Below are 13,385 nucleotides of genomic sequence, written 5' to 3' on the forward strand. Positions count from 1 at the left end.
GAGAGAAGAGATTATCCCTATGGTTACCATTTATAAGGAACATTCAAAAGGAATATTTTGTTGAGTTTATGAAAGCATTTGGCTATCACTAACTGTTACCAATGCTACTTAAACCACATGCTTTGAGGCATTCTTAGCAGTGATGAAGACAAAAATGCACCTTAACCATGTGGCCCTCTTGCCTTCAGTTGGATCTGTTTGGAACAGTGCACCCTGCACACCAACTCTTTGATCAGTCACCAGTCAACACCCTTCTTATTAAATATCTGAAGAACCTGACAAGGCCAAGAAATATATCATTTCTACTAGCTTTGGAGCCATATTGACTGTAATTTAATTTTACAGTACTGAACATTAGAAAATTTATGTCTCAGAGATATGGAATTGAAGTGTTGCCCCAATAAACCATTAGAAATAAAAAAAAATACTTTAAAGACAATAGTTTATCTAAAGAATTATTTCAAAACTTAGCAGTAAAAGGGTGTAGATCCATGTTATCTTTGACCATATTCCATGAAGGGGGAAGAATTATCTATACAGTTTATGATTTCCCTTGGGTATAACAACATGCTTGGCATTTAGTTGTCCAATTATTTTCTTTAATGGGACTTTGGAAAAAATTAAGATGTATGTAACAACATTGCCAGGTTTTGAAAATAGTTCTTTTAACCTTGAACTGAAGAAGAGACTTTACATATGTGATCTTAAAAAAAGTGGCTCTTACGATGCATTACAACACTTGCGATTGACTTTGTTAGCCAGCCCATCAAATGTAGTCTTATTTATTTCATGTGCTTTACTGGCAATTTAGAGAGCAGGCTCAAGGTGAATGACACTTGTAATCTCAAAAAAATCTTCCCATTGGCCCAAGAACTTGAATTCGCAGTAGTTTAGCTTATAGACTTTCTAACTCAGGTAAGTGTTCTTATTTTAAAACTGCTGGGTTCATATTTTCTAACCTGTGATCACTAAAGATAAAAAGTAAATCTTGAAAATTCCTATAATAGTGTAATTTTGGATATGATGTGTCTGATGATGAGCTCCAATCATCTTCCCTAGTCTCCATTCTCAAAGAAGAGTAGGGGAAAGCATACTTATGTTCTAGGGGAGAAAGTAGGGATATGGGGTTTAGGAGGGGCTGAACAATGGAAAAATTATATCAAGCAATTATAAGGGGAAAGACTGATGGTTGATCTCCATGTTCTCTGATACCTTTGACCCAGTCTCCATGGCAACTAAGTGGGGCCTCAGCCAACTAGGGAGTTTCTGGAGTTGTTGGTGCTGTCCTGGAAATTCCAGCCTGCCATAAGACTCAGAATTATCCCCATCGAAATTTAAACCACAGCTTACAACCTCCACATACCATCAAACTGCAGCAGGGACCTGGGAGAATATGGATCAATTAGCCAGATACCTAGAACTCCCACCTATTCAGCTTCACAGACCCACCCTGGTAGCAACCTCAGCATTTTATATTTTTCATCCTACTTAGTATGTTATAGTGAGGTTTACCAGTATATACACTCCATCACCGACTCTAAGATACCATCAATTAAAGATGAAATATTATTTTAAATGTCACTAAAAAGAGAAGTTGCCAAACTCAAATGCCATCAATTATCATGCAAGCCCCAATTTTCACAGACTTTAAAATGTGAAGTGCGCACACACACACACACACACACACACACTGTGTTTTGGAATCTATAAAGTCAGCCATTTAGATTGAAATAAAATCAGAAGTGTCTACATAAAATATGGTAGTGTTCTCTTGTGTATTTTATGATTATCAATAAAGGCTTAACTTAACTTTGGAAATGACAAACTCAGACTAGAGTTTTGAGAACTTGAGCTAGCCACATCATACCTTTTCTTCTCTTTCTCCTTTGACGATGCTTTCTTTGTGCAGCCATTGGCTTTTCCAGTCATCCAGGCTTAATTCTGTCTGCATCTTTTTGGCCTGTCCTTCTTCATTGCTATAAAAGGGAGAAATTCTCTGCCTGACTTAGGATGCTTTAGCTGAAGCCAAAAAGGAGAAATACTGTGATGACATAGTGTATAAACAATAGCATGACTCCCCCTGATGTTCTTTTCCAAACAAAGAGAGGTGAATTTTCTCTATTCTCTGCCTATTTTTCTAGTTTTTTTAAGTGATAAATCCCTTGCATTTCATTTGCATGATTCCTGACAAACCCCTGAAGATATCAAGATGATTTTTCATAATCGTCTCCCTACTCTTGGTCAGTAACTTGGATAAGAGGGGCCTCCAGGTTTTCTGGCTGCCTCTAATTGTCCTGGGTTCTTATTCATGATTTGGTTCAGGTACACTGGCTTCCCTGCTGAATTGGGAAGGTCGCTTAAAAAACCCTCTGCGTCCCCCATGTCTACTCACCAGTCAAGGACTGAGACATGTTCTTTATCAAAAGAGCATCTTCACAGCACAACAGTGTGGCTGAGGGGAGTTGCAAGCAGAGGAAGGAGAGGATGTCTCTGCCAACACACAAACAAGAAATGATAACTTGATAAGAGACACTGACCATACATTAAACGTACTAATTTAACTAGGCAATAAATTCTGGAATTCAGTATAGACACTTGAGTTTGAGACCAAGATTCCGAAATCACCGGGACATAAATCATACTTGGGATCTGAAAGTGAATGTCATTACTGTACAGAAAGAAAGAAAAGGGGGCCAGCCCTGGCCCTGAGCACCAGCAGGCACCACAAAGGGGTGGACCGAGTAACATCAAAGGAGAAATTGCTCTCTGAGAAGTCAGAAGAAAAGCAGGCTCACAGAATTGCAAGGGATGTTGAAAGAAGAGGAAAATCACTGGTCAAATGATGCATACTAACCAAATAGATTTAGAATAAATATCTCCCTTAGATTCAGAAATTGTGAAACTTAGGAGTATTGTATGAGCCACTGCACAGGTTGGTAGGCATGTTTTACAGAACAATTAACAAGGACGTTTCTGTCTGATCTCAGGACCAGACTGTATATCTCTCTTTGGGAGATTAGGTAGTGTCCTGTCTACAGTCTCTTTTGTCCCTCATCTTCTCTTTAGCAGAGGGACTGGCTGCACATAGTCCAGGGAACATGCCTTGAGCAGGCGAGAGCAGACACCTGCTTTATATGGTTGACTGCCTGTGCCAGGGGAAACGCACCATTCAGTAATCACCTGACCACACCAGAGCCAATGCTGGCAAAGCCCTACCGCTTGCCCTATTTTCTCACATTCCTTTTCAGTTGGTGCTACAACATTCTGCCTGCAAATTTGCCCTGAGCATACATATTGTTTCCTAGGATTAGTTCCTTTTTTTTTTTTTTAAACAGGAAAGAGGTTTAAAATCCTTTCTTTTCTTTTTTTTTAACGTTTATTTATTTTTGAGACAGAGAGAGACAGAGCATGAACGGGGGAGGGACAGAGAGAGAGGGAGACACAGAATCAGAAGCAGGCTGCAGGCTCTGAGCCATCGGCCCAGAGCCCGATGCGGGGCTCGACCTCACGGAGTGTAAGATCATGACCTGAGCTGAAGTCGGACGCTTAACCGACTGAGCCACCCAGGCGCCCCTAAAATCCTTTCCTGAGGCACATGGGTGGCTCAGTCAGTTAACTGTCCGACTTCGGCTCAGGTCATGATCTCTCGGTTTGTGGGTTCGAGTCCTGTGTCAGGCTCTGTGCTGACAGCTCAGAGCCTGGAGCCTGCTTCAGATTCTGTGTCTTCCTCTCTCTCTGCCCCCCTCCCTGCTCAGACTCCATCTCTCTCTCTCTCTCTCTCTCTCTCTCTCTCTCTCTCTCTCAAAAATAAATAACATTAAAAAATTTTTTAAAAAATCATTTTTTAGCCAAAAACTGTACTTGGTTATGACCATTTTGTGGTTTCCTGGTGATTTTTATCGGTTCCTCTGAGTATCTTGGACATCCACACTTCTGCTATCGCATATGAAATCCTCAGTTTCTCAGCCAGTATGGCCATTTGTAATTATGAATTCTTACTAGCTTCCAACACTAGGATCAGTGTATGATTAACCCTGAATTGTCAGTATTTATTCTTGACCTCCTTCCCATTCTCACATTGATCCTTCTGGCTGTAGCAACTCCCATTTGATCCCAGATCGTCTGTATTCTACTGACCTAGCAAAGCTAAATGCTTCCTGACATTTTTGGGCTTACTCGTAAGTCAGGCCTCTAATCTCTATGGTTTTTGTAAATGATATGCCTTTTTTCTTCCTGAATTTAAAACTTAAAAACAATTCAAAGAACAATTCATATAATACACTTCTTTAAGTTACTTCCCATTATAAAGTAATTCTAATTATATATAGCTTACAAAAGAGTCAGAAAAAAATACAGGAAAGGAAAAAAATTATGGTTATGCCACTCCAGTATTTTGGCATTTAACATTATTGAAATTAATTTATTTCTAGTCAGAGATATTTTTTTAATTTTTTTAAAATTTTTGACCCATATGGTACACATAATTTTGTATCATGATTTCTTCGCTAAGGGACATGTTTCTAAAGAGAAATATTGGTAAGTAAATATAAACAAAGTTAAGTGAGGTTTCACTACAATAGCAGAACCCCAAATTTTATAACACATTATAATTTTCAAACCCTTTCACACACATAACTTTTTAAGCCACCTTACTTTACTTATGGAATTTTTAACCATAACCCACTGACGGTTATAAATATTGTTAACATTGATTGCGAGAAATACACTCTTCAAAGATAATATCCAGGGGTGCCTGGGTAGCTCACTCGGTTGAGCGTCCACCTTTGGCTCAGGTCATGATCTCACGGTTTGTGAGTTGGGGCCCCGGGTTGGGTTCTGTGCTGACAGTTCAGAGCCTGGAGTCTGCTTCAGATTCTGTGTCTCCCTCTCTCTGCCCCTCCTGTGCTCACACTCTCCCTCCCTCTCTCTTTCAAAGGTAAATAAACATTAAAAAAAATAATATCCAGAAAATTACATTATCCTTTTCTTATTTGGCTTCCTGAACTTATCTTGTGCTAATTTAGTACACAATATTTGCTAAAATATACAATATGTACTTATTTATTATTACTTATTATAGTATTTACTTATGTATATACTACAGTGTTGCCTTATATCTGATCATAGAAAGTTGGAAATTCTTGTGACTATTCATTTTTACCCATACAATTATGATGCATCATTTGTCAAGACAGAATTTAGAAAAAAAGAGAAATGTTATGCTAACACATTGATGTTTCCATTTTCCAGTAATTACAGTGTATGTCTATCCATATGAAGTTTGTTGCCTCAAATTTTTTGGTCCCCATTTACATGACAATATAAAAATAGTTTCAGGGGTACCTGGGTGGCTTGGTCAGTTAGGCCTCTGACCTCGGCTCAGGTCTTGATCTCAGGGTCCGTGAGTCTGAGCCCTGCTTAGGGCTCTGTGCTGACTGCTCAGAGCCTGGAGCCTGCTTCGGATTCTGTGTCTCCCTCTCTCTCTGCCCCTCCCCCACTCATGTTCTGTCTCTCTCTGTCTGTCTCAAAAATAAATAAACGTTAATAAATTTAAAAAATAGTTTCAAAAATGATAAAATCAGTTCTATCAGCCTGTCTTCTCATTAGCTTTGTTATAGTCCATGATCCTCTGCTCCTCGGAAAGACCAAGCATTACAGTCCAAAAATCTTTCTGAAGTGTTAATGCCTACTCCCTACTGAGACTAGGGAGCCCATAGCCCATAGCAGTATTTCCATGATTATTACCTCTTCATTTAACTTGTTAATCATTTAAAGTTATAAAAATCAAATATCTAGCTCCTAAGTCAAACTGATGTGTCTTAATGAAATCCCTATATTTATTGAAAATAATTAGATACCTTAATTCAGCAAACTGCATTTTAAAATTTCTTCTAAACTGTTTAGCTCTTATAGTATAGATTCTGCCGGGGTGACTAGAAATATCCTATTATGGTTGAAATACTAAGCAAAAACTCAGCTGCTGCTGGAAAATGACAAAAATGCCCCCTTTCGTTTAAATAAATTGCAAACACTTCCAATGCACAACTTATGTAAACTCGAAAAATGGAAAATATTTGTGCATCTCGTGAGCTCTTTCGAAACAGAGAGACAGGATTAAACATCACTTCCCTCCATATGTGGTGTGACATTTTTGTTTTGTTCCAAGTTACTTTTTGTGTGACTCTGGAGTTTGTAAACATGCCATAAAATTTGGTAATTACATAATGATGATTTCATGGTTCTTCACTTAGTGTAAAGGTGGCTAGACAGGGCAGCAAAATTGATTTTCTTTTGTACCTTTGTGGAAAGAAACAAAAGGAAATTGAATGCAAAATCTGCATTAAGACTATATTAGAATTATAACTCAACAATCTGTTACACATGAAATGAAAACCAGGTGCAGCCAAGTATTAGTTATTGTGCTATGATATTCAGCCAGTGGGCTACGTTCACACAACCCTTTGTTTAACCCATGCCTTGTTTTGTTGCCCATAATGTCCCAAATGTATATGACCTGAAACTATCTCTTGTCTCCTCTTGCCGAAGGTGCTCAGAGACATGACTGTCCCTAGGCAAAATCATGAAGTAGGTGAATCTTGTGTTCATTCCCTACCCTCTTGCAATGACAGTCGCACTTGAGATCCTCTCCACCTGCCTGTCCCCGAGTACCTACTCCAGTTGCTTATTGCTCTGGATTTACCCTCTGTTTTCCAGGGGGTTCATGCTGTTTCTTGGGATTGGACAATCCCTCTTTGATTGTGTAATTGCCCTGCTCAAAAAATATCCCATGCCTCCCTAAGAGGAGCCAGGCAATCAAGGTTCTCCCTCCTTTTCTTTTGACTCTGAATTCCCACTACCCCACCCCCCACCACAATGTTCTACTGCAGATGAATCACCCACCTTGCCCTTTTTATTTCTTTGTCTTTTCCATGCTATTCCTTTTGTCTGAGCCGGCCTCCATCTCTCATCTCCATCTATGGAAATCCTAATCGTCTTTCAAGGCTCCACTCATCTCTACATCTTCCACATGCTTTCCCTGGTCACCCCCAGCCTCTCTCCTCTATCCCTCACCCATCCATACCACTCAGATGGCTCTCACCACGTGTTGCTTTGTTTTATAATATTCATGTATGTGTCTTGTCTCCAGGCACTGTGCTGGTTACTTTACAAATGTAATCTCATTTCAATTTCACAACAATCTGATGAGGTAGGTATTAACCATTTAACAGCTGAGGAAACTGAGGTTGAAACACGTTAAATAATTTGCCCAAGGTCACACTGCCAGAAATAACAGAGCTAAGACTTGAACCTAGGTCCAAAATATATATTCTTTCCACAAAACCATATTGCCATCTATTCAGTTCTTTTCCATCTTCTGAAAGATGGATGGAGGTTTCAGATGTAGGTAGAGGCCAACTTAGGCTTCCTGATTATCAAATGGATATTCAACAAAAAGGTAGAGTTTATTGATAATTACTGTGTTCCTAGCTGGGGCTGATTTGTTAACTATAACCCACAAGAAATTCAAGTAGTAGGTGAGAGAAAAAATCCTTACCTAATGTTGTCAGGACAAATAAACATGGCACGAGAAGAGAATGTTCAAGATAATTGGTCATTCAAGAAATGATAAATAGCATTGGTCTCCGAGCACAATTGGAAAATAAGTCCAAGGAAAAGGGGAAAACATGAGGTTGACTAGGAAAGGCATCCTATAAGTCCCCTAGAATTTAAACAGTCTCAGGTGGTTAGGAGGCTGAAGGTATTATTTCATCTTAAACTCACAAACTAGCAATATCTCTATGGAGTATAAAGCCCATTCTTTTCATTCTGCCTCTGGTGTAACATCTTGAATAAGTTAGGGGAAAGAAGGTTAGTGTTTCTAAGAAAGAGTTCTATGCCCAATGGGCAATTTATACAACTGCCCTCTCCAGGATCTAGAACCATGGAGTATCAGCTGCACCCCAGATAGGCCCGTTCTGGGGAGTCTTCAGCCTGGACTCAGCCTCCTGTCTGTCACATGGCATAGGCCCCATCTTGGGAAAATTTTAGACTTAGGATCTGTTTTTGACACCACGACCTTTGTTTCTCCCGAGGGGGAGAAAGCCTATCTTTATCTCTGCTCTGTTACTCTCTTCTTATTTTCCAATCCCCTACCTTGTCCTAATATCAGTTGCATGTTTCTTTAACATGAGTGAGACAGTTATGATTACACATGTATTCTCAGTGCACCTCTGTTAACTTCTGAAAGTCATCTCAACTTTGCTTGCAAACTTTGTTTCCATTTCTGTGTGCTCCCAGTATGCCAGTCCCATTCGTATACAGCTCTACACTTTTGTTCTTTATACCAATCTTAATAACAATTTTAAAGTTGGGAAAAATAATGCATGTAATCTAAGCTTGACTATAGCAGGGCATACTGAACTTCAGACCCTATCTTGGAAAGCCTGAGAATTTCCATTTCAGTTATGTGCTAAATCTGAGGAATTCAATGAGCCCAGTTGGAAAACTACCTTCACCCACACTGGAAAAAATTCAAGCACAAAACTCCTCTCTCTTTTCTCTAAAGTTTTTATGATTTTTCTTGTCTTCTACTAAAGTCCTCAAAGTTCATTCATTTTTTTCTTTTTATTTTGTGATGATTATAGATTCATGGGATGTTGCAAAAGAAATGTACAAGGAGGCCCTGTGTACCCTTCATCCCATTTCTCCCAATGGTTATATATTATATAATTATAGTGTACTACCAAAGCCAGGGAATTGACATTGGTCTAATTTACTTTCAAATTAAAAAAAAAAAAAAAAAAAGCTAACCTGATAACAACCTAGTCCGTTTTCCTTCCACATTCTGTTTATACTCACAAGCAGTAAACAGACAGTATTGGAAAACACAAGGTGGTATGATAGGGGTGTCTGGGTGGCTCAGTTGGTTAAACGTCGGACTTTGGCTCAGGTCATGATCTCATGGCTAGTGGGTTTGAGCCCTGCGTCAGGCTCCGTGCCGACAGCTCAGAGCCTGGAGCCTACTTCGGATTCTGTGTCTCCCTCTCTGTCTCTCTCTGCCCCTCCCCCACTCACGCTCTGTCTCTCAAAAATAAATAAAACATTAAAAAAATTTTAAGTTCAAAAATAAAGCTGACATGACCAGACGTGCACAGAAAAAGTTCTCCCACATTGCTAGAGATGATCGTCAGGTCTCATGCAGACCCTCAGTCAGTGTCATAGGTAGTGGAAGGCAGCCTGCATCAGAAGACATGGGCTACAATCTAATTCTCCCTCTAAATAAATATGTGACCTTTAGCAAATCACTTGACTTCTCCAAGCTTCAGGGTCTCCATCGATAAAATGGAGAAGCTATTTCTCCCGCCTACTCCGTAGGGTTTTCATGGGGATCAGATGTGATATGTGTATGAAGAAAGGAGGTAGAAAAAAAAAAGAAAGGAAAGGAGGTAGGCTGTGAATTAGCAGTCATGAAGTTTATTATTCTTTTCTGAAACTACTGCCAGTTACAGAAGTTTAGTTTTTCAAAGGTGAGTGTATTCTTAGAAGTACACTTAGGATGGAAGCAGCTCCTGATTAACTACAAGGCCTAAAATTTCCCTCATGTGTAAATGACCTTGCCTTTCTACCGTTCTTAGTAGGACAGGCACTGGCAGTACATCGGACAAGCACACGGCCACTTATTACCTACACACCCCTGAGGCATACCACCTATTTTATTTTATTTTAAAAAAATTTTTTTTAACGTTTAGTTATTTTTGAGACAGAGAGAGACAGAGCATGAACGGGGGAAGGTCAGAGAGAGGGAGGCACAGAATCTGAAACAGGCTCCAGGCTCTGAGCTGTCAGCACAGAGCCCGATGCGGGGCTTGAACTCACGCGAGATCACACGAGATCATGACCTGAGCCGCAGTCGGCCGCTTAACGACTGAGCCACCCAGGCGCCCCGTACCACCTATTTTAAAATAAATGTTTCTTAGCATTTCCTTCTAAAAGGGCGAATGCATTTTAAGTAGCTTTACTTTTATCCTGACCACAGGATTTATTCTTCCTTTTTTTTTCATCCACGAGAGGTACAATAGGTGCTCTTGACAATAGTGAGAAATCATAAGGATACCAGATTAGACAGAGGATGGTTTATGAAGTAGATACGGAAATCATCCAAACTGCATTGTTCCTTGGTTTGTCTGGATGTATAATATAAACTCCTAACTCGCTGGTGGATTCTGATGTGTGGGGAGTAAAAATGCTAGTCTTGGCAGTAAGAATGGAAAAATGTATAGGATAAAATAAACCTAAATCACGGAAAGTAAAGATAAAAGTATTTGTGTGGACTGAATGTTTTGGGCACCGAGATAAAAGTGTTAAGATTTGATTTCTCCCCTTTCCTCCCTGTATACAGGCTGGCATGGCTCTGACCTATGACCCCACAGCTGCCATACAGAATGGGTAAGTAGACCACATTTTCTCTATTTTAATTGCTAAGGTATCTTTGATCTCTGAAATCAGTATTGAAGAAAAATGTTCAAAACTGTCTTTCTTTTGTTTTAAATCTTTAAGGAGAAAGTGTACACCAAACGTGTCTCACCACTGTAATGGACAGAGTCAAGTTAGTGACTTGGTGATTGTGTCTTTGCTCTTCATTTGAATAAGCATCTAGAATTTTTGTAGCCTCTTACTTAGAATAAGTCACAGAGTCTAGGATTCCTCCTTTGAAAAATAAAACTTAAACTACATGATCTGACCTCTCAAAAATTCTGTAATTCTGAGTATCTTTGGTTGAACTCACTTTCCAATATCTTCTCTTTGCGTTGGCTGTCCTGCAGTTGACAATAATTATTCTTAGGTTGGTTGGTTATTTTTATTTTCACAGCCTTCTATCTTGGATTTCTCCATGGCTTTCAGTTTTCTGTCTTACAGTCTTATTAAATAATCAGAATGAAGACCTCATTTAAGATCAGTGTAGAGGATAAAAGAATGCAAACTTTTTTCTATTTGGTCAGCTGCCTCGAATGAAAATCTGTGGGATGTTGAAAGGATTTAAATATCTTCTGTTCTGATAGTTATTCATTTAAGCAATCATTTATTCATTCATTCAGTAAACATCCAGTGGGTATGCCAAGCAGAGTGCTTTGCTCTCCAGACTTAAAAGACAGTATCTGAGACAGGGCCTTTGCCTCAAGGAACTCATAGTCAACCCTCCCATAAAAGAGTAAACATGGATGGTAGGCTAAGGGAGGACTCTAGTCCTTTCTCTCTTGTTGATTAAAACTCCTCTCTAGGAGTGAAATTTAAGGGTTTATCCAATAAGCATTTTCTTATTTCCAATAAGGCACCATAAACTTGGTGAGTAGAAAGAAGAAATAGAGAAGAACGTCCTCAAGAATCATATTGTATATTTGCGAAAATAAAATAGTTAACTCAAAAGGTACAGAACAAGGCCTTATATGCTAAGTGACGGTGACAGAAAACAGGTGTTTTAATGGAAGGAAATAACACGTATTAAACACATACCATGCACCAAGTAGTTTATATTTGTAACTTAACATGCATTGTTTCAGAGTCAAATGCATGTAAAAATACGTGGAGTGACAGTAGAAATGTATATACATAAATGGAAAATAGAAATAATAATTGAATGAATATGTTCACTAACCAGATTCAACAAGTGCTAATATTTTGCATACTATATACGTACATATGTTTCCATCTGTAATATTTAGCCATATATCTATTATATGAATAATTGAATAATATGAATAATGAATAATACGAATATATGAATAATAATTATATGCATAATGAATAATATTATTATATAATAGTAATTGAATATGTTCACTAACCAGATTCAACAGGTGCTAATATTTTGCATACTTTATGTTCCCATCTGTAACATTTAGCCATACATCTATTATAAAGTCCTTCTTACTCAAAGCTCTTTGTGAAGGATTAGATATACAGTAGTGACTTAGGCTTGGACCGGAGTGGAGGATGACACTCCCCTCTGCATCACTTCAGTCAATGGTCTTTCCAGTGCATAATTTAAAATCTGACTGTCTTCTCTAAAGACATAATTTTCCAAGTATTCTTGCTGATTTATCAGAAACCTAAAGAGAAAACTAAAGGTATTTCAGTTCCTAATCTGAACAGCCAAAGGGGAGCTTTGGGGAGTGCCATGTTAGAGGCTGTGAGGACACAATAGTACACAGTGAACATCTGTCCCTCCTGCAGGACTTTTTCCTCACATTTCAAGCCACTGCCCATGTGCCATAATGATTGCAGGTACATCTGTCCACCTTAATCACCCTCTCTATGACGTATCTTTATCTGTACCTTATATACTGCAACACGGTATCCTTCGCATGATTGGAAGAGTTGCAAAAATGGCTCACCCTTTTTCGCTGCCCACTTAAGTGTTTCCAACAGTGAATATTTCCCTCATGAAACACATTTTAGTTAAGATGCTGAGGATACCCATCTTCCCGATTTTATCGTCTGATCTACTCTCATTGATAAAGAACCATATGCCATCAATTAGTCTTTTTCTTCAATCCCTTCATGTCCACTGAATATTCCTTTCAGCCTATAGAAATGCTCAAGTCTTGGGGCGCCTGAGTGGCTCAGTCGGTTGAGCGTCCGACTTCGGCTCAGGTCATGATCTCATGGCTTGTGAGTTTGAGCCCCGCATCAGGCTCTGTGCTGACAGCTCGGAGCCTGCAGCCTGCTTCAGATTCTGTGTCTCCCTCTCTCTCTGCCCCAACCCACTCACATTCTGTCTCTGTCTCTCTCAAAAATAAACAAACATCCAAAAAAAAAATTTTTTTAAAGAAATGCTCAAGTCTTTTCCACCTGTAGGGGGAGTAGAAGCAAAACCATTCTTTCATACCAATGACATCACTTCTAGTGACCTCGCTAATTTAGCCTTCTCTTCACTGCTAAACAACTTCAGTTGTCTGTATGCAGGATCTTCCCATATTCTTTTCTTTTTTTTTATGTTTATTTCTTTTTGAGGGGGCAGGGGAGGAGCAGAAAGAGAGAGACTGAAGTGGGCTCCCTGCTGACAGCGGAGAGCCCAATGCGGGACTCGAACTCACGAACCATGAGATCATGACCTTAGCTGAAGTTGGAGTCTTAACCAAATGAGCCGCCCAGCCGCCCCCTTCCCGTATTTTTTTTCAAATGCCTATTAAATTATGAAGTCTCATTTCAAACTTGACTGGGATTTCCCTTGCTAATGCTCCCAGTGATGTCCAAATGTGTCTGTTGTGACTGACACCCTTTTAGTTCTTCTATCATTTGAAACCTCACTCCACTCAACTCGTTGTTGGTACCATTTATACCTTTTTGGCAATTTCTTATCTCATGGGCCCCACAGCTCCATTCCC

General features: G+C 39.3%; 1 protein-coding gene across 8 annotated transcripts in view; it reads left to right on the forward strand.

Moving 5' to 3' along the window:
• RBMS3 (RNA binding motif single stranded interacting protein 3) overlaps positions 1 to 13,385 on the forward strand; it is a 708,718-nt gene that overhangs the window by 571,424 nt on the left and 123,909 nt on the right. For all 8 annotated transcript variants that reach the window (XM_015544414.2, XM_015544418.2, XM_015544420.2 and 5 more), the window contains exon 8: positions 10,400 to 10,446. In XM_015544414.2, coding sequence (XP_015399900.1) covers positions 10,400 to 10,446 — 47 coding nt within the window. The remainder of the gene's footprint in view (positions 1 to 10,399; positions 10,447 to 13,385) is intronic.

This window comes from Panthera tigris, chromosome C2 (genome assembly GCF_018350195.1).
Source record: "Panthera tigris isolate Pti1 chromosome C2, P.tigris_Pti1_mat1.1, whole genome shotgun sequence".
Taxonomy (NCBI): Eukaryota; Metazoa; Chordata; class Mammalia; order Carnivora; family Felidae; genus Panthera; species Panthera tigris.